This window comes from Trachurus trachurus (assembly GCF_905171665.1).
Source record: "Trachurus trachurus genome assembly, chromosome: 9".
Taxonomy (NCBI): Eukaryota; Metazoa; Chordata; class Actinopteri; order Carangiformes; family Carangidae; genus Trachurus; species Trachurus trachurus.
In genome coordinates this window covers 23,546,419-23,567,633 of record NC_139895.1, presented here as the reverse complement: position 1 = coordinate 23,567,633, position 21,215 = coordinate 23,546,419, and the positions used below count along the sequence as shown (strand labels likewise).

The 21,215-nt window shown below is 41.4% G+C and overlaps 2 protein-coding genes across 6 annotated transcripts; one reads left to right on the top strand and one right to left on the bottom strand.

Annotated features, from left to right (window-relative positions):
• Window positions 1-605: 605 nt before the first annotated feature.
• On the top strand, window positions 606-16,408 carry LOC310991432 (kinesin-like protein KIF2A). 5 transcript variants are annotated; one of them, XM_083979135.1, is made up of 22 exons: window positions 606-864; window positions 5,984-6,078; window positions 7,149-7,271; window positions 8,279-8,333; window positions 8,860-8,976; window positions 9,188-9,232; window positions 10,606-10,706; window positions 10,851-10,946; window positions 11,043-11,097; window positions 11,497-11,659; window positions 11,838-11,928; window positions 12,078-12,141; window positions 12,250-12,341; window positions 12,431-12,573; window positions 12,739-12,943; window positions 13,131-13,241; window positions 13,336-13,403; window positions 13,690-13,818; window positions 14,646-14,793; window positions 14,941-15,042; window positions 15,249-15,384; window positions 15,484-16,408. In XM_083979135.1, exons 1-22 carry the CDS (start codon window positions 804-806, stop codon window positions 15,567-15,569), a joined length of 2,286 nt encoding a protein of 761 aa, XP_083835261.1. In that variant the 5' UTR covers window positions 606-803; the 3' UTR covers window positions 15,570-16,408. The 5 variants fall into 5 exon arrangements, with proteins under 5 accessions (XP_083835261.1, XP_083835265.1, XP_083835262.1 ...); XM_083979139.1 differs by lacking the exon at window positions 9,188-9,232 and having other exon boundaries at window positions 10,564-10,706; XM_083979136.1 differs by lacking the exon at window positions 9,188-9,232 and having other exon boundaries at window positions 607-864.
• Window positions 16,409-17,454: 1,046 nt separating this feature from the next.
• dimt1l (DIM1 dimethyladenosine transferase 1-like) lies at window positions 17,455-21,099 on the bottom strand. The gene is made up of 12 exons (XM_083978371.1): window positions 20,914-21,099; window positions 20,092-20,165; window positions 19,835-19,921; window positions 19,277-19,338; window positions 19,074-19,167; window positions 18,924-18,973; window positions 18,710-18,833; window positions 18,542-18,634; window positions 18,378-18,442; window positions 18,211-18,274; window positions 18,005-18,111; window positions 17,455-17,899 (listed from the first exon to the last, which is right to left on the bottom strand). The coding sequence occupies exons 1-12, from the start codon at window positions 20,969-20,971 to the stop codon at window positions 17,857-17,859; spliced, it is 921 nt and encodes a 306-aa protein (XP_083834497.1). The 5' UTR covers window positions 20,972-21,099; the 3' UTR covers window positions 17,455-17,856.
• Between the last annotated feature and the right edge of the window lie 116 nt (window positions 21,100-21,215).

Below are 21,215 nucleotides of genomic sequence, written 5' to 3'. Positions count from 1 at the left end.
CAAACAATAGGCCTGTGATGAATGTTTACATAATCTTTGATTAGGCTATTTCTTTTTCCTTCTGAGGTTTAAAAAATATACTAACCCTCCTTTCGTATGGTCCCTTATAGACAAAAATACCCCACCCACGCTCACCCCCTATGTTTTATGAGAAATATGGAAAGGAGCTTGAGGGGGCGACACGTGCGCACTTCTCTCTCTCTCTCATTTTTTTCGTAGTAGGTCGATCCACTTATGGATTATTTCCAGGTGTGACCTTTACAGTCTATGGGTGTGACTGATGACTACACAACTAAAGGCCCTTTCACACCAGTCCGCCACACACTCCACAGCTAGAGCGCAATGGTGCCCCCCAGTGGCAGTAAGGATTACTGTACCAAACAGTGGTGAATGCCCAATTCTTTACATAAACAAATCATTGTGAAATCTCAACTAGAAGCAGCAAACAACTTTAGTGTGTATCTCAACTGGATTAACTGAATGTCCTCCTGTCATTGAGTGTAGGCTATGTGTTTCTTATACGAATAAATGGTTTCGGATATGGGACAAGTCGACTCCATGTTATCAGACATATGCATCCAGCTGAGGATGTGCAGGTTAAATGGTATCTGGTTTTATTTTGAAATGACCGGAAACGCCTAGCTATTCTCGGTAGCTACGTAATGCTAGCCGCTGCCTGGCTGCTGCTGTCGCCTGCATCCTCACCAACCAAAGACTGACAAACATAAGAAGCTGCATTTCCCCCGGCCCAGGATAAGTCTCCAGTCCTGTTCCTGTTAATTATTTTTTTTAAGTAATGTAGAATGGCGTCGGGTTTTGGGAAGATTGTCGTCGGTACTTATGTGGAGATAAAGCGCAGTGATGGTAAGTTTCACCCTGTCTTATTCTTTTCACTGTGCAAGTTGTTGGAGGATCTTTGTTGCTGCGGTGAACACAGCGACCGTTGTTCCTGCGGCTGCGGAGCGTAACGTTCACGTTAGCTACAGGAAAACGTTAAAACTAGCTGCTGTCAGGGCGGAGTGCTTCAAAAGGGCCAGCGCCTTTCAATGAGCCTCTACCTTTGTTAGCCGGCTTCAATGAGAATCCCATGAATTATTATCATATGATAACAGTAAATGCGGTCACGTAGAAACCAGTGGAGCTGAAACGCGAATGTCTGTGATGATGTATAACGCCAGTAATAATAACAATAGTAATATGCACTGTGATGAGGAATTCAAATTTAACATTAGCCAAGCTAGCTTAATTGCTAACCAAGTTAGCTCGACGTTAGCCGCTAAATGGCTAAGCCTAGCCCATGTTACCCGGCTTTACTGCAGCGGTAACGTTAAGGCTGGACCATCTCAACCTGAGCGCAATCACTTTAGGTAACGTGAAGTTTGCTCTTTGCGTAGTCGTACGCGTTTACTGAGCCAACGGGATTAACGTCAGTTGTTAGGAGCATCCTCCAGTTACAACCAAAATCAAATAATGCGTTTAACATCATGGAAATGTGTCCAGCTCTGTATTGATGATACCACCACACAGACACGTATCCGGAGGATACTGGCCGTTATTATATTGGTTTTGTAGGCGGTGATCGATGATAATATTTAGAAACTTCATTGTGTCAGTAAAATGTCATAGACTATATAACCGTCTGTCAAGGTAACGTTGACATGAGGAAAAACAAACACAGCCTCTGACAGCTCTGATCGCTACAGAAATACTGCATTATGTGGCCGAAACTGTCACCAGGAAGAACCTGGGATTACATTGCACTCACTGGAGCTTCACTTCTTTCTTTTTTTTTTTTTTATAAAAGGGTTAACGTTAAAAGAGAAGTAGACAGAGAAAAGGGAGAGGCGGCTGTTTGTATGACTCTTCTCCAAGTGAATGCCTGCTTTATTCTTCCTGTGCTGTGTAGCTGTTGTTGAGCATTGCCTCAGGGCCGGGCAGCCAAAGATGACTGAAGTTTATGTCATTCCCTCCCAGGATTAATCTAAACCCAGCTATGATGTTTTGCCATTAACCCATAGACAACAACTACTCCTTGAGCGAGTGTGTTTTATCCATTTTGCTGGATGGCGTGGATTGTTTTTGTCCTTAACTCAATCATCCTTGAGTCATTCGATCACTCTGTCTTCAGTGTCCTGACATCAGGGGTGAGATGTGAGAGACATGCTCAGCAGGCCCAGAGAGAGAGGAGGTCCTGTCTGGCTGTCTGTTTCCCTGCTGGTTGGTGTTGCATCCAGAGCAGGGATTGCCCTCTCTCTGGGGGGTTGCTGGCGGGCCTGGTTCAGATTCAAGCCAGATTCAGGCTATTAGCCACCACCCCATCTGTTGCAGCCAGCTCCCTTGATATTGCCAGCACTCACTCTCGCTCCCTCTGCGTTTTTTCCCTTTCATAGTCAGTCCTTGTGAGAGCAAGAAGTCATACAGAGTAATCTTGTGTTGTTCAATAGATGACCCACAGTCGCTGCTTGGCTTACAACCTGAAGTTCAATAGCATGTGTATTCTCTTTTTAAATGTGATAATAAATTCCCTGTGTTATTAGGCATTAGTTTATAGTTGTGTCTTTCAAAGTGGAGTACAGGAGAGCCTGGGCCACCTATCATCTAGTGATAGTTGGATTTTAATATGTGACATATATTCGCACAGTAACATTAATGGGTGTATTTTGGTTTTGTAGTGAAACTGATGGTTTGAGGGCTTTGTTTTTTTTCTCAGGCTTAGCAGAGCTTGAAGCACCCCCTTTTAAGCCCCTTCAGCTACCGGGTGGTGTCAGCGCCCATTCAGCCAGGTTTTAGTATAAAAGTGGGACAGTGCATTCAGTTATTGAAATTCAGCATATCAACTGCTGTGAAACAAGCAAGTGTATGTGACTTATTATTTCAGCTCATATAGCTACTGTATAGTACAGTGTGTCTGTGTGAGAGCCTGAATACTTTAGTGATGTTAGAGGCGAATTAAATGCTCCCTTTATTAAGATGGTCTGATTGTTCAAGTTGACAACATTATGTCTGGATCTTAGAGGTACACTGTGTCGGTCACAGGACATGAAACACTGTCTGTAGGCTATTTACTTACGGTGAAATGTGTAATGATGAAATAATTAATCAACCGAGTAAAAAGCAGGAAGGGTTATTTGTGTAAGTCAGTAACAAACAAACGCTTCTCTTGTCTTTTAAAGGTAATTCTATACATACAACATCTACGGCCTATTTACATGTATTTTGAGTTTGGATAATTAATTGACAGTTCGAATAATAGAAAAATTAATGATGTGGTCAGTACCATTTATAACTGCATATTTAACAACTTTGCTTAGGTTGATTTAGCATTTCCCAGGTCATTATGTCAAAGATGCACAGTTTTTTATTAACGGGGCCAACAGACAAAAAAAAAACGTCACTATGTGTAGTGATGTAACATCAGTCAGCATAGTTTTGAAGAAAATCTTAACCTCATGCAACAATTATTTGTATCAAGTTGATAATCTGTTGTAATTTGATTCCTCTCCTGTCATTTAAATTGGAAAAGGCAAAACTACAATTTGTATATGAATGAAAAGTGCTTCAAACTAAAATAAACCACAACAACTTCAGTTTTACTGAATATAATGTGGTGTAACAAGATTCTTTACAAGTGGTCTGGAGGAAGTCTTTGCATAGCTGCTGTTACTCATGCAGTGTATTGCTAAATGAGTCCTATCTATGACCCACAGGAAGTATGTGGTCTCTAATGTAACCTCTGACATTAGCATGAGGCAGTTGTGATTTTGAGGGCCCTTTATTGACCGTCTGTTGTCTCTGTAAATCCTCCGAGTCTCCAGTCACTTTTGCAGTATGGCATGCTTTCAATACTTCTTAAGTTGAGGCATGACGCCGACCAAGTGCCACATGCTTGTTGTTCCAGCCACCTTTTACTGTCGTCATGGTTTGTCTCCAAGCTACTTTGTCACAGTTTGACAGTGGATTATTTGCACTGGTGTTTATTTCTTTCTAGCTGGCTTTCCACGGTGCAGACCTTGCAGATCTCAGCACAGTATTACTGAGTCACAGTAAAGAGAGTTGCATGCTTTGTTAGACATGTGAAGAAATGAAGGGAAACTTCAACAAATGTCTGGGGCAACATAAAAAATGCAGATCATATAGGACACAAGGCCTCAGTAGGCATACATATGAAAATGATGTTCATTATAAAATGGCTTCACACAGTCGCTTTCAAATGAACACCTACAGAAAATAAAATACTGGACTGGTACTCCTCGCTACCAGCATCAAATAAGAATATTTATCTTCTGGAGGAATGGCGTCCGTCCCATCAGTAGAGTTACAAGTGCAATGCTTCCTGAGCCGTACAATGTTTTGTTGTGAGTGGAGAAGAATTATTTAGCTCTTTCTGAAGCTGATATCACCCCTCATTGTAACTTTGTGACTTATTTGTATGTTGTCTCTTCTACTTAGTTTTATTCATATAAGTTTGGGCTCTTGGTTTGAGTCCGGGCTTATCAAATAACATAGGGATGAGACTGGGTATGAAGCTGAAATAATTAATGTTCATGAAGGTTTTATGGTTGTCGCATCTATTTCAGTATGTTTTATGAATGTTAAATTATGCAGTTACTGGTTTCATTTACACGCATTGTGTTAATTCAGGCCATGTCACTTCATTTATTCTTATTATCATAAAACATAAATGTATCCCTAATATTGTTTTATCATTGTTCTATTATACAACTGTCAGATGATGCATGATGCTGTTGAAATATTGAACATCCCCAAATAAGAATTTTGTTGAGCAATTATTTACAACAGCTGGAGGAGGATTCATTTGTTTATTTTCTAAAAATATAGGATAGGTCTACCCTCGTAGGCCAAAAAGATCTGAGCTTTAGGCTCCACAAGAGACTTTTCTCCAACTTTTCAGACACTGGATTTGCTTTCTCTGCTTTTTGCCAGTGTGAAACCGTTGTAAGCCGAGTCAGTCAAATGTTCAGCAGCTAAGAACACTAAAAGCATCTTTGCTCGCAACCTCTCTGTGTGTCTTTGAATAATGGATATAGGAACATGGTGTTTCCCTGGATTGTGCCGGGAATGTAAAGCATACAGAGACAAAGATGGGAGGGCTCTTTACAGCTGGTATTATTACACTGCAAACAGAGAGGCGGACAGAAGCATACAGGCTAGCACCAGCTATAACAGCTGTGCTTGTTTCTACTGTCAGTGATTTTCTCTTAACGGGTCATTATCAAACCTCATGGTCAGACCTCACCAAGAATAGCCTGTTTATTGCCTTGCTTTCATTTGAAAGTTAAATGAGCCCATCGCCTCCTAATTTCTTTTTTTTTTTTAGATAAAATCAAAAATTACACTGTGCCAGTGAGGTGTTTTAGCCTAGACTGTGTTCAAAGTCAGTCAAAGTAATCGCCTCTGTGATTCAGATGGAAGTTGATAAGTGATTATATTGAATTACTGCCAGGTGCCATTTGTGTTAATTCTGTCAACCATAAAACATGTTTTAGATGAGTGGCACAGCAGTACACCAGGATGTCATGACTTAACAGTCCCTTCAGTTTACTACATTATCTCCAGGTTCTTTCACTTTAATATGTCTCCAAATAAAATATTTCCAATTGAACAGGACCATGTACACATCTGATCAGGCTACTAGCAGGTGGTAATTAGGCCTTTTGTAATTAACCTTAGTGATACCTTACAAGGAGAGGTATTAGTGCAATCCGTTTTATGTGCCCCTGTGTGTATGTGCGTGTGAGAAGGAAAAACGCAATGCAAATGCTACAAAGTCAGTGGTATAAAATATAGTATAAAGCAGTACAGTATAAAATTTCAACTCGCTATCCAAAAGCTGGTGAAAGCTGAGCCCTGCAGCCATGTAGATAGCTGGCACTCCTTCAGGCTTTAGAAAAGCCCCGTGTTTGATGTTATTCTGTCAGTCTGATATTATTTGTTTACCTTCAATCTCTGATACTTTTCACAGGGCGTATACACCAGGCGATGGTGACCTCGCTGAATGAGGACAACGAGAGCGTCACAGTGGAGTGGATAGAAAATGGAGACACAAAAGGGAAAGAGGTAAAACACCCTTCATGATCATCACAGCGCCAGTAGCAGCAGCAAGTTCTTTTATGTTCTGAAGCAATGAATAATGCATCCAGAGACATTCAGGAGCTGCAATGATTACACAACCAGCCTGCATTTACGACAGTCCCGCCAGCCATCACCCTCTGTGCGCTGTTGTTAGCATAAACTAACACAAACTGCCACTGGTCATATGTCCCACACACTGTATACTCAAAGCAACTACTCTGCAAAGCAGCTTCAGTGTATTCTTTTTTTATGTTATAAATTAGCCTATAGAGAGGCACTCTCAGCCTCCACTATTGAGAGGTTGTAAAAGGTTATGACTGTTGTTCCAGCCGTTTGGAGAATCGAATCGATATCTAGGAAAATTAGTACCTTCCATTATCTCCCTATTTCGTTGAAAGGAGGCTGGTAAAAATTCATAGTTTCCCAATTCCCAGTCAGATTGCAATTGTAACAAAATGAATAGTGGAAAAAAAAAGGCATCAGTAAAAACTGGACGATTGGATATTCTCTGAATCAAGAGACAAGATTACAGGATTTAGTCCAGTCAACAGTTCTTACACAATTGGATGTTACACTGAAGCTTGTTTTCATAAAGTCAAACAAACAAATGGTTGGAGAAAAAAAAAAGTCATTCAGTAAGTTGGAATTAAATTGATTAATTTATTTATAGTTCAAACAAAAGCTCATCTGAGGCTGTTGAGAATCACTGCATTACCGCTTGTCTCAAGCCCATTAAACATAGCTTGTTACACTGCGTTTGTTTGTTGCTCATAAGTTATTTAATGTTGCAAAGTTATTAAATGTAAAAATGAAAACAGATTACAACTAAACCCGGGGTCCATCTTAAAACATATATGTTTGCAAAATACAAGTGAACAATAGTGAGGTATGTACGCTTCTGAAATGTTGATTTTCAGGTTTTTAGAGTGGTATTTCAAAGTATTTCTTTGTATTCATAACACCCCATTAGTCAGAGACTTTCAACAGAGTGTTGCTGCAGTGATTAGCACGCATGTAGTGAGTTGATACAATAATACTCCTCCGCTTTCGGACAGATTGACTTGGAGAGTATATTTGCACTTAACCCTGATGTGGCTCCAGATGAGGAGATCGCCCCTAGTCCAGAGACCCCACCCCCGCCTACACCCACATGTGTGAAGGTCAACAAAATCGCAAAGGTGAGTATCATATCAATGTCCCACCTTCTCTGACCACAACAATAAGAAATGAGCGAAAGAGACAATTTGTGATTGTCTAAACAGAAAGGATATTACTGTCTTTTTAATGTGATTCTCTCCCTCTCCTTTAAACTCTTCACAAATAAACAAGAGATCAGACTTTCTCAGGTAGTTGTGTGGTTGCAGTTTGCCGTACCTTAATATAGAACCTGGATCCCTAGGTAACCAGCTAATTGGTTCTGTTAAGTACAGTGTGTGAAGATTAGGGCAGCTCCATGTGGACACGTTAACACTCAGGTTTAATCACAACTTCAAAATTCACCCAAATAACCTGTTATAGATTATACATTTACTTTAAGGTTTTCCAAATACGAAACATTCAAAGTCAAAGCTGTGATGTAAAATGAGGTTGTGTTGCTTGCAATTCTTCTTATTCACAATGTTCAGTTTAATTAGCCAGAAATGGAGATCTGCCACGCTAATAGGATAATGTATTTTGGCCTGCAAAGATTTTAAATACTTCACAATGGACTGTACTGTAGATCCAGTGGATCTTAAATGTTTGTTTGTTTGTTTGTGTACACATCATAGAACCACCTGTTTTCCCAGTTTTAATTAAAACTAAAAAAAGAGAATCGCAGTGGCTCTCATTAAGAACCCCATCAGAGAGCACAAAGAAGCAGTGTGACCATAGATGATTAAAAGAATAGTTAATAATGACTGGCCACATTGTGACTAAGTTGAAAAATCATGCATACTTCATCGAAAACTTCATCCTGTAAAAAAAGAAAAAGGAAGAAAAGTATCCTATATGTGTCCACCCCCAAACTTTTGTTGACAATTTTGCATCTGCACAACAGAGGCAGACTGAGAAGTTTGAAAAGGGAAGAGGAAAAATAGTGTTTTCCTGTTTAGTTCCTGAGCAGCGTAGAAGTATGTTTGGTGAAATTAGGAATCGTTTATTCCCTATGTCAACATCTTACTGTGGCCTTTTTTCTCTTTCACAGAACCGTCGGACGATAGCACCTACTAAAAATGACACTCCGTCCAGGGATAATAGAGGTTTGTTTGTAGTTTACTCTTAAATCTGTAAAATGAATGATGAGTATTCAGTTGGCCTATACATCTCTTATGAATTGGGTTCGATTTACCCACAATTCATAGTCGAAGGTGTTGCATACACCAGATGCAAATGTATTAGGTATACCTAACTAAAGTGGCTTTGAATCAACTGTATGCTCCTTTTGGAGGATGTGGTTTGTAGTGCAGTTGAATTGAAATGCATTAAACCTACCCCTATTGATATAAATGGGGTGGACAAAATCAGGTGTGTTAAATGCAATACAATAGAAATATATGCCATAAAAATGATTATACTGTTGAATCCACTCCTCTATGAAACATTTTCTACATGAACTGAACATATTAGATTCAGTGCATGGACGTTGTACTAGATTGCGTTAGCTTGTCTAGGTGCACCTCATCAACTGGTATTTGTGTACAAAGATCTTTAAAGCGGAAAAAAACTCAAAACCTCACCCATGTTCTTTAGGTCTCTTTCTTAGTTCTTGTGTTTTTGTGTTTTCAGTGATTCCGACCCGCGCCAGACCCCAGCAGCCTCAGCAACCAGAGCCCGCGCCACCGCCTCCATCCCAGCAGCCTGCACAGCTCAATCAAGCTCAGACACAACAGCAACTGCAGAATGGTAACGTGATCAAAACAGTAATGTGTGTTTGTAACTTGCATATGATGGGATCTAACTGTGACTTTTCTCAAGATAATGCTATTTTCAGAGAAGCAGTTGTAACGTTCACTGTATTTTATTATATCAGTCGGTTTAGGCCATCTGCTGAAACAAAGATCTGATCATAACTTTTTAACGTCTCATGTTTCTGTTGACTACATGTTTATCACAGAATCCTCACATCTTCCGATATCCAGAAAGGAGTCTGGACAGCTTTGTATGTATCAACTGCATGTTTCCCGTGCCCTCAATGCTTGATGGTGATTCTATTAGAGTTCCCGATAGAGTCTGAGAATCCTCTAGTCTCACAAGAAGATTGTACACCCAAAACGTCTGTCAGATACTATTCAGTTCTCTGCTGTATTGGTGAAGTACCACAACAAATCCATCCAGCAGACAGGCTTTCTGGGTATTAGACGGGGAGTTAAAAAAAAAAAAAAAAAGGTTTGTGCTGCTGCGCTGTCTTTTCCCCGTCTGATTTCTGCTGAGTCACGCACAAGCACATGTGGAAAAGCGTGTGGCACTCTGCGGTATCCAGGCTCAGATGGCAACAATAACCTTTTTCTTTACCCTGCATTCCTTCCAAGTGTTCGCTGTCATTTGATGAGAGCTAAGAGGAGACGGAGGGAAACGCCTCGTTCCCCCTCCTCACCCCTCAGCCTCCCCCAACCCCCCCCCCCCCCCCCCCCCCCCCCCCCCCAAACTGCCCATGAGACTGAGTAACCCCATAAGTCGTGACGGTGCTGCATCCCTCTTACAGTGCCTTGTCCCGGTGCTGACCCAGCTCATCTTCTCCTCCCAGATTAGAGCAGATTATTAATCCCTCTGCTCTGATAGTCTGGGTTCTCAGGGCCTGGAGCCAGCAGGAGGCCAGGACTACATGACAGGGCCTCAGGCAGGCTTTGCAGTGGGAAATCTGGGGCTGTAGCGGCAAGCTAATCAGATAACGCTGATTTTTATGACTCCTGCAAGGAATCAGAAGTGGCTTTTACTCACATATTTGCTAACTTGTGTTTTCTTGTTACCGTTACTAAGAGATTATGATTGACCTGAAACAACACTAATCTGTGGGTGTGCTGTGCTGGGAGATTTAGAATAACTGTCTGGTTGATTGAAGCGATTTTCCGCTGACTCTTGACTTGAAATCAGGTCTAATTTCAATTGGTTAATTGCAACTGTAGTAACACGATGTAAATATCCTGCATTGTATCATGTGATGTGTTTTAGGATGCAGATGGAAGGGATAAATGAAAACGGCATGCTGTGAACACACTGTAAAGGCCTTTTGTTGGTTATGTAGAGAAAGCAGCTAGTGTTGTACTGGAGGCACTGTGTGCAAGCCACTGCATCCTGGTCTGCGGTTGAACAGTATCACTGTTCTGCTTTGTTGGAAATAGCCCAAGGTTTATCCCTTCTATTTGGAGCCAGAGACAAGAGAGAGACTCACTGAGAGAAAGATGCTGCTCAAGCTGGGGGAAAAGACTGAGGAAATGGAGGAAACATATTGGAAGAGGGATGAGAGACCTTTCTGAAAGACGGGCTTTTCAGTGAAAGGTAGTAGAGTTACTGTTTCTCTCGTCTTTATGGCAGCGAGGAGGAAGTCAAACTGCGTGAAGGAAGTTGAGAAACTTCAGGAGAAGAGAGAGAGGCGTCGGCTTCAGCAGCAGGAGCTCAGGGAAAAGAGAGCTCAGGTAAATTGATATAATTTGCCTTTGACCCTCCGAATAAGCAAAATGTATTTTTTGAAACTTGATAACTACTTAACCTCGTGACATTGAATTGTTAAATACATCAGAATAATTTTCTGTCACTTTGTCTTGTTTGTGCTCCTTCAGGAGGTGGATACCACCATTCCCAACTATGAGATCATGTACATGATCCGAGATTTCCGAGCCAGTCTAGACTACCGGCCCCTGACCACAGCAGATTTGGTGAGTAGAGACTGTAGCTGCTTCTTCTCCCCCGGCTTTTAAATGTTTGCCATCAGTCCGAAATAATAAAATGTCCTTTGCTGTTGCTCTCCCCAGATTGAAGAGCACAGAATATGTGTTTGTGTGAGGAAACGTCCACTCAACAAAAAAGGTAAAGTCTTTCATCAGTAACAACATGGATCCAGTGACCAACCATGTGTTAGAATCAGGGCTGTCAAATGATTAAAAAGAACAAGGCTGGGATGAGAATGATACGGGACAAACCCCCATCCTATTTAATCCTCAAAGACGGGAATTTACCATATTTCAACGGACAGTTGACAAACCCAGTGGCGACACAGACAGAAAGCCGTACTGTATACACAGACAGGCTCTATCCAAGTCATGTGATGTGATTAATCGTGAGTTTATTTTTTTATTTTTTTATTTTGTTATTGTTTCCAGATTAGTCGCATGCATTAACGCCTAACTTTGACAGCCCTGGTTAGAATATTTTTATCTTATCTAAATCTTAATGTGGTTGAATGGGATGGGCTCTGCTGTGTTTCAGAACTGACCATGAAGGATTTGGATGTGATCACCATCCCCAGCAAGGACGTAGTGATGGTGCATGAACCTAAACAAAAAGTGGACCTGACCCGCTACCTGGAAAACCAGACCTTCCGCTTCGACTACGCCTTTGATGACAGCACCACCAACGAGATGGTTTATAGGTTTGTAACAACGAACCAACCGAACTTGATGACCGAGCTGTTTGATATAAAGCCACACTTGACTAGTCAGAACAGAATGAATGATACCGGTAATTCTTGTTTAGTAGTTGAATGAATGTTATATCTTGGCTTGCTTTTGCTTATTTAGTAGTGAACGGTGTTGTGTGTTAACGTGCAGGTTCACAGCCAGACCTCTAGTGGAGACCATTTTTGAGAGAGGCATGGCTACCTGTTTTGCCTATGGACAGACAGGCAGTGGAAAAACACATGTGAGTTCCATGCAACATCTCCTTCAGAAATCCAAAAATCTCATCATTTACCACAGAAGTAACTGTATTGTTCATACAGAAAGATTTGTTTCATTTCATTTCCCTTGTGTCTAATTTGAAAGTAACTCTTTACTTTTGTGTGCTCTTAGACTATGGGTGGAGACTTTTCTGGGAAGAACCAAGACTGCGCTAAAGGAGTTTATGCATTAGCTGGTAAGTCAGTGAACCATGTGGTGCTCTAGTCGTGAGCCATGGTCTTCTTATAAAATGTGTTTTTTTTTTTAACCATTTATAAACAGTTTTGCATCTCTTTTCTTGCAGCTCGGGATGTATTTCTCATGTTGAAGAAACCCAACTATAAGAAACTTGACCTACAAGTGTACGCAACCTTCTTTGAAATCTACAGTGGAAAGGCAAGTGATGGTAATCATTTGTTTGGTTTTCCTTGTTTAGATTTTTTTTACCCCCCTGACTAAAACATTACATGTGTGTGTATTGTTAGGTGTTTGACCTGCTGAATCGTAAAGCTAAGCTGAGGGTGCTGGAGGACGGGAAACAGCAAGTGCAGGTTGTAGGGCTCCAGGAGAAGGAGGTCAAGTGCACAGAAGATGTCCTGAAACTCATAGAAGTGGGCAACAGTTGCAGGTATGACCACAGCACCCAGTCATATTCCTTGTACTTTATGGCAATTAGAGAAGAGACTGGATTTTTTTTTTTACCTTGTCTTGCTCCTGCTATTTTTCTTCTCTTCCTCTCCTCAACAGCGTTTTGCACTTTGTTCAGCTCTGTCTCCGTCCTCTCTTTTCCCAGAACATCGGGGCAGACGTCGGCCAACGCCCACTCATCTCGCAGCCATGCTGTATTCCAGATCATCCTGCGAAGGAAGGGGAAGATGCACGGCAAGTTCTCCCTCATCGACCTCGCGGGGAATGAGCGAGGGGCTGACACATCGAGTGCCGACCGCCAGACTCGTCTGGAGGGAGCTGAGATCAACAAAAGCCTGCTGGCCTTGAAGGTGTGTGGACAATACAGTAAAGTTGCAGAAGCCCTGTGGTTGGTGTCAACTGATTGGTCTGCGGTTGTTTCTTCCATCCAAATGTATTTATCATTTGTGAAGAGAAAACATAGAGAGTGTTTTCAAATTGCAGTTTAAAAAAAAAAAAAAAATTAATTTGCCATGTGTCACTCTTCTCACATTTCAGGAGTGTATCAGGGCTCTTGGCCGTAACAAGCCCCACACTCCATTTAGAGCCAGTAAGCTGACCCAGGTCCTGAGAGACTCCTTCATTGGGGAAAATTCACGCACATGCATGGTTAGTGCATTGTTTACATGAATAATCTGCGCCCATGGTATCATTTCTTCACCATAGTTGACAGTAATCTGAATTATCTTCTCCCTCTAAACAGATTGCAACAATCTCTCCTGGTATGACCTCCTGTGAAAATACACTCAACACACTACGCTACGCCAACAGGTGGGAATATGTTACTAATACAGCGATTTCAACAGTGCATTGTTGCCACAGGAACCAACGGAGATTATCAAATAGTAGCTCCTGTAATTCTCCTATAATCCCCAGTGCCTTTTGTAAAGATTGAAATGTACCAATGTTGTTTGTTAGTAAGTTTCTCTGCCTACTCTCAGTAGTTCTCTCTAACTCTCTTGTGTCCCCTCTCACTTCTCTTTTTCCTGCTTCGTTTTCCTCTTCTCTCCTGCCCTCTGCTCCTCTGTGCGCTGGTGTGGCTGGTGCCGCTGTGTAGAGTGAAGGAGTTTGGGATTAGTCCTTCGGACATCCCCTTCTCCCAGGGCAGTCAGGGGAGTCGCCCTGACCACTCGCCCACCAATACCTTTGAGTATGATGATGACTTTGCTGCTACCTCTCCCAGCAGGTCAAGCACTTCCCAAAGCACAGCACAAATGCACACACACATTCACACACACACACTCACGCACCCAGTGCATGCACTCCCTTCAGGTTATGAAACACAACCATGATCTCATTTTAGCAGCTTTCATTCACTTCATCAGCTGTCCTCTGTGGAAACCTCCTTCTCCTTCATCTGCATGATGTGACACTTTTTCATCCTCCTCCCCCTGCTTTGACTCTGCATTCACTTTCGACTAAGCCGTGCACATAACCTGTTTCTTTTAACCGATGCCTGAGCATGTGTTTTATGTATTGTGTGTGAAACCACAAGCGATGATGCTAGGTTGTAGAATGAATACATGACAGTTTAAAATGTGACTCATTGCTCTTTGGTTTCAGTAATAACACTCAACCATCTGTGAAGCTGTTCAGTAAGAGCATCCAGGATGAGCCTTTGTTTGGGCTGGTAATCCCTCTCATATAGTGCTAATTGAATAGTGCCGGGGCTGCAGGTCAGCAGCAGAGCTGTAATATCTCATCAGCTCTGTGAGGCCTTATTAAACACGACCCCGAGTTGTAACTTCTAACTTCCCGTGGGAGCCATGTATTGTATTGCATTATATTGTACACATGAACAGGACAAATCCTATAAGGGTTAAAACATTAATTGTCATCCTTCCTCATGCATGATGTCATTGTTTTCATGATGCCACCATCCTGTGCTATTTGTGAACGCTATTGACCCTACAGTTAACGTCAGTCACCCCCCAAATCACACAGCAGCCATGTTGGGAGCGGGTCTGCTGTGAGAGACTCGGTCCTGACCAGCTCATCGTCTTCTCTCTGCAGGGTGAAGGAGCTGACGGTGGATCCCAACCAAGTGATGGAGGGGGGTCGACCCAACATCCACGCTGTCAATCAGCTGGAGCTTTTGGACGAGGACTGGCTGAGTATCTCGCCACAGAGAGACGATTTAAAACTGCTCTGTGAGCAGAATGTAAGTGTACAGGGTTATGACTTCAAAACAGGTTCATTTTACCCTTTAGGCAGAAAACATGCGTCACCACTGCAAATAAAGAACCGACACAATCAGTAATGTGTTCCCTGATGATGCTGGAGCCATTTTAACTCTTGTGTTTCCCAGGAGGAGGAGGTGTCTCCCCAGCTCTTTACCTTCCACGAGGCAGTGTCTCAGTTAGTGGAGATGGAGGAGCAGGTCCTAGAGGACCACCGAGCTGTTTTCCAGGTCAGAACACTGAAGAAAACTAATATAAACTCTGCATATTCAGATTTAGATGATAAAGGCAGAAGACTGAGTTTATACAACTGAGTACTTTAGTAAAACAATGTAATATGGGAGTTTTATGGTTCACAAACCGGTGCCACTATCATTTTTTACAGAAGGGTCGGCTGCTTTTTCATAAACTAAATATGTACATGTGCTCTGAACAGGAATCCATCCGGTGGCTGGAAGATGAAAAGGTGCTGCTGGAGATGACAGAGGAGGTGGATTATGATGTGGAGTCGTATGCCACTCAGCTGGAGCAGATCCTAGATCAGAAGATAGAAATCCTCACTGAACTCCGAGGTACGATGACAATAAATCCTGCTGCAACAAACTCTTATCACTTTTTTTTTGTTTTAAATTAATGAATATGTTTTTTCCTTCCTGTCCTCTCTTCAACAGATAAAGTGAAGTCATTCCGCTCTACACTCCAGGAGGAGGAGCAAGCCAGTAAGCAGATCAACCCCAAGAGGCCACGTGCTCTTTAGAAACTGAAGGCTGAAGAGTTTTAAGTGGCACGTACAGAAACATAACCACTAGATGTTTGGCACAACCGGGGCTGTCAAGAGCAGCAGTGAAAACAGAATAAAGGACTGTCTGATGTATCAACAGGCTCAAGGAAATGCATTTGTTATGATCCCCCTCCTAACAAAACTGGCTGTTCACTCACTATGGTCTTCTTAGAAAACTTTGGAAGGAAAATAGTTTTGTTTCCTTCCTTTTTTAGATTTTTTTTTTTTCATGAAGATTGTCTAGGTTCTTCTCCCTGCTCTTCTTAAATTATTTTCTTTTATACTTGTTTGTACTTTATTTGAACAGAATATTTTTGACCTGGCTTGAGAGATCTTCATTGAACACGTTTTAAGGTTTACTGCACAAAACCAGTATTTAATTTCTGGTTGCCCTGGCTGACATGTCTGCATGTGCACTCTGTGATAGCGTACGTACGCCACTGTCCTCGGTTATCATGCTATTGAGTCTTCGGTTTGCATTGTAAAGTCATCTCATCATAGGCAAGCTCCTCTCTTGTTTGTTCCTTCTCAGAGTTTCTACCAGTTTGGGAGAAGCCTTTAACCACTGCTGTTAAAGGCTTTTTCTGTCGTTTCGTTCCTTGTGTCCCTGAGAGGTTTTTTACATGTAGTTTGCTTCAGTTTGTGCCATTGCATTTGTATGTGGCAACTGACTAAAGAATTCTTACTTAATGTAAAACATGTTTTCCACCCCCGTTTAACACTTTGTTATAAAAATGAAACTAGAAAAACCTGCTATTAATAAATGTATAGTGAAGACACCTGACCTACCATAGGTTATGTTGCTCAGTGTTTGCACCGGATGTAATGCTGGATGAAATAATAAAGATTCATGTGTCTCATATGGATGGTTTGGTGCAAATTAATTATTAAAAAATGGACTGAATAACTGTCATTAATTCATCTCTAGCTTTTTGAGTAGAAACAGATGACATTATACAACCTGTCCAACAACACCCTGCAGTTTTCTACACCATTCATAGTGAATAGAAATGAAAGGAAAACCTACTTAAACATAAAATACTCTAGTGTGATTTCACATTATTTTAGTTAAACACAATAAAGCTTGAGATGTTTTGCATTAAAGGTAAACATATAGAGCTATGGATAGTAGTGTGTATCAGTATCCATGGTGACAGTTGCTATATCCTTAAAGTGACATCCTTCAATTTACCTGGCACACTCCATAGACATCAGTGGGAGATTGAAATGAAGTGAGAGTGAGAGGTGTAAAAGGGTCCTGAATGTGACAGTTTAAAGTGTAAAACCAGTTCTTACCTGACATGTCGATGCAGCTGCAACTGGAGTCCTATTGTGAAAAAACCTGCACAATTAAGACATTTGGTTTGTTTATCCTCCTCTCATACAGCTGTAATAGTAGAATTGACCTGCAGATGCCATTATTTAGACTGTAAACAAACATTTTCCTACCTTATTAACGAAGGTGTCGTTTCTACAAAGTGTGGGAGTTCTGCCCTATTGAGACGTCTTATTGTGAAAGGGCAAAGGAAACGCTGATCTGTCGACGGTTGCCTTGATACCGCAGGAGGCAAAAGTCACTCAGCGTGTTGGCTTCCCTCTATCGGTCGTAGTGAGTAACTACATCTGCAGTCTCTTCAACAGACCGGCAGCCCTGGCTGTCATTGAAAAAGATCCAAATGGAGACTGTACCACATAATAATTACTATGAATACTTCTGGAACATATTTTCTGCTTTTATAGACAAAATAATGAATTTAAATGTGTTAGCTTGGAAAAAGAGATGTGACATGAAAGAACACCTGTGGACAATCTGAATTTATTTTGAGAGACACATTCAAAGATACATGTATCAAATGTTTACTTTTCCATAAGTAGGTCATTTTGAATAGTTATTGAATGATAAGATAATCATCCATTACAGATCATTGCAATCATAAATGAAGAACCCTCATACCCTCAAACAGCACGGCCTTATACTGTTTCCATCTGCCAGAAATTGTCCACGTGCAGTCATATATGGGGGAAATAGGACACTCAATATGAGCTCTTTAAATGCACCCTCCAATATTCTCTGTATATTTTGTCCAAATATGTCAACACTGGAAATTCATTTCATCCGCACCTATCTCCACAAGAGGAAAGCTGAGTCCAACAGTCTCTCTCTTTCCACTCAATCTGACCACTAACTTCAGCCCCTTCATCAAAAAGCTGTTAGAGACAGAGTTACGAGTCTGTTGCTGTATTCGTCAGTCTTCTCTGCAGTTTAGGAAAAGTGGATCCCAGCAGAGTTGAATGCATGAAGCAGTCTGAGGATGAGGGAAAAAAGGCCTTTGAGACAAACTGTAAAAATAGGCTACAGATAAACTTGCCTTGCAATACAAGAAATCATAAATCCTAGATGTTCAACTTACACCATGAAGTCGTCGATGTCCATGGACCTGGCTCTCTTCTCACTGAAGTCGACCTCCTGTAAAACGCTCTCAATCTTCTTGGTGATGCTGAAGTCTGGTGGGATTTCCTGTCAAGGTGAAGAAGCACAGGCCTTCACATTAAAACTGGCTTAAAAGATACTGTGTGTATGTTTGTTATATGTACATACACTGGGATATATACTCACCACATTATGTACAGAGCAGTGGATTCTGTAGTTCTTTTCCAGCAGCTGTTCCACCGCAGTCGACCTAAAAGTGACAAAACATCAACATGATCGTCTCTCTGAACACGCTCTTTGAACAGAGGAGGCTTCAGTTAGAGTGGCAGCGTCTGCAGCAGGCAGGGACTCACTTGAAGCCTGCGTTGAGGGTTTTGTTTTTCCTTACAAAGGCTATTCTGACCAGGCCGTCCCACTCCTTCCCAGGAGAAAAAGAAAAAACTGCGTTAAACATCTAAAATTCATCACAGTGTTGACCGCTTTTTTTTCTTCTTTTTAAAAAAAAATCAGACCTCACCTGGAAGTTCACTGGAGGGGGAGGATTTTTCGGTTCTATCCTGACAACACTTGACTCCACTTTCGGAGGAGGACGGAAATTATTCTTCCCTACCTGATAAAAGGAGGGGAAACATTAATACTGGTGCCGTTAGTGTGATAGACAAACATCGGGCGGTGCAGCACCGACCTTCATGAGGTGGTCTACTCGAGCCAGTAGCTGTGTGTTGATGGACAGTCTGCAGTACAGCTTGTCTCCAGGTGTGGCCACAAGTCGCATAGCAAACTCTCTCTGGAACATCAACACGGCACACCTGAACAAATGCAAAACAAAAGAGCTGCTGAGAGCATGAAAGGCATACAGTAAAAAAAAAAAAAAAAAAGTATTTTTTTTACTTTATTACCTGAAAAAAGGTCGATGCAGCAGGAGCTTGAAGACGAATGGTGACGAAATCTGCACAAGACATTGAGAAATTTCTAGTTTTGGGTAAATGATGATATAAATGATATCATGAAACCAACTGTGTGAAGAATGGTGGAAAATGTGTCTTTACCTGATAAGGTAAATTAGCCACACAGACGTCAAAGAAAGGTAGATCTGTTTTTAATACATCTCCAACTAATATCTGAAGTTTGGTCTGCATGGGTCTGTGTAAGAAAAACAACAGTGTCTTTTATTAGATCATGCATTAACTTTCTATTTAACTGCAGAAACTGTGCAAATATGTGATGGCGCAGAGATGTGGTTGTCACTCACGTGCACTGTACTCTCTTCTGAAGTTCAGCTACCAATCTGCAATCCAACTCACAGGCCACCACCTGCAAAAGTATCAATTACTGTTTATGCATCAGTGATAACAACGACTGAAATGATTAATTACCAAATAACTGTATATAAAGCCATTAAAAAGATGCAGCAGTATTTATCAAGGGGTAATAATAAGGTTGTTAAAATGAATTGAAGACTTGGTCATTTGTATGTGTACAGTAGTTGGGAAATAATGAGGATGTCAGACAGAAAGGTTATCCTGAAACTACGCATTACATAATCATCTCATCTGGGTAGATGTTAATTATGATGCACCAGAGACACTACATTCTTATCTGTGAAAATGATCTCATCCTTAATTGAACAGGACACCAACTTCAGCGGGATTTACACCACCGATCAACTGCTTTCAGTGCAGACAATGCCCATATGGGATGTGCTCTTATCTCATCCTCTGACCCTTCATATCTGGATGTATCGTAGCATTGGATTATTATTCACTTTCCTGTCTTAACTTGGAGCCAGACAGCAGCTTTTGACACTGACCTTCTTGGCCTTCTCCAGCAGTTTGACCGTCATGTTTCCAGTACCAGGTCCCACCTCCAGAACCACATCTGTCGGCCTCAGCGCAGCCTGAAAACATGACACATGCCAGCTCAGCCACAACCACAGATTAGACTGTGTGTACCATAATCAGCATAGGTTGTAGGATTTGTCTTTAAGATGCCTTTGTGTGTTAGCAATCAGGTGCATGTAAAATCCAACTGTACGTGAACGGCTCAGTTCATCAGCGCCACACACACCTTCTCAATGATCCCATTCACAACCAGAGGGTTCTTCAGGATGTGCTGGCCGATGCCGGTGTTGAACATGATCCCTGCAAGACACAACACACAGGACACTGTAAACTGGCCTGGTAATGAATAAAACAAGTCACTCTTAAACTGTTAGATCCAATTTCCTTTTCCACTGTAAAATGTAACTTTAATAATAATAATAATAATAATAATAATCAAAGATGACTATATTCTTAAATATTACGGTCAATACAACTTAGCAATTAGACACTGTAAACAAACCGGACATTACTCTGCACTTTGTTGTCACTAGTGTTTACATTAAGAGGTCAGTCTTTTCCAGTGAGAGTTGGTGTCTGGTAAAATCATTATGAACGTCTTTTTTCCCCAACTTTATTTAAAGTTGTAGCAACAACAACATTTCAGTCTTTCCAGCTCACATTCGTTACAACAGTAACAGTACAGTAAAGTTACAATTATACGACAGTATAATAACAGTTAGGCAAAAAGAAAAAAAAACAATCAAGTTAACAATAAAGGAAAATAAATTTTGGTGACAGAACGTATCCCATGAAAATTATAACGAGCTGAGCCTTTATAACTCTTGTAAACAAAACCTATAACGTCGACATTTGCGCCACAGTGACCGTCACGGTGCGGTGTTAAACCAGGTGAGGTGACAGACTTTACAGCTGCTCAGTGTTTTACATCGACTTTACGGTGAACTTGTGAGTTTAAAGCCCATTTTCTTCCAGCAGCTGACCGACCGACCGACCGTCATGTTGGTGTCATGCTAGCAGCGCTGCTAACCACTCGGCTCAGACATACCTTGGTTCTTCACCTCCTGGTGCTGCCTGGTCTTCTTCTCGGCCTTTACCTTCGGCATTTTGACCCGTTATATTGCAATAAATATCCAGAAAGCCCAAGTTTGAAACACGATCTGGAAAATATATCCGTCTAGTCTGTGGAAACACGTGTGAGCTCCTGTTTCTTCTTCTCTGGCAGGAAGTGGGGTCGCTGTGAAACTTTTCTTCGCCGTCTGTGTCGCCCTCTAGCGGCAGTTGGATGTCATCGACACTGCTGTCACAAAAGGATTCACTTTTTCTTTTAACATTTTTTATTGATTTATT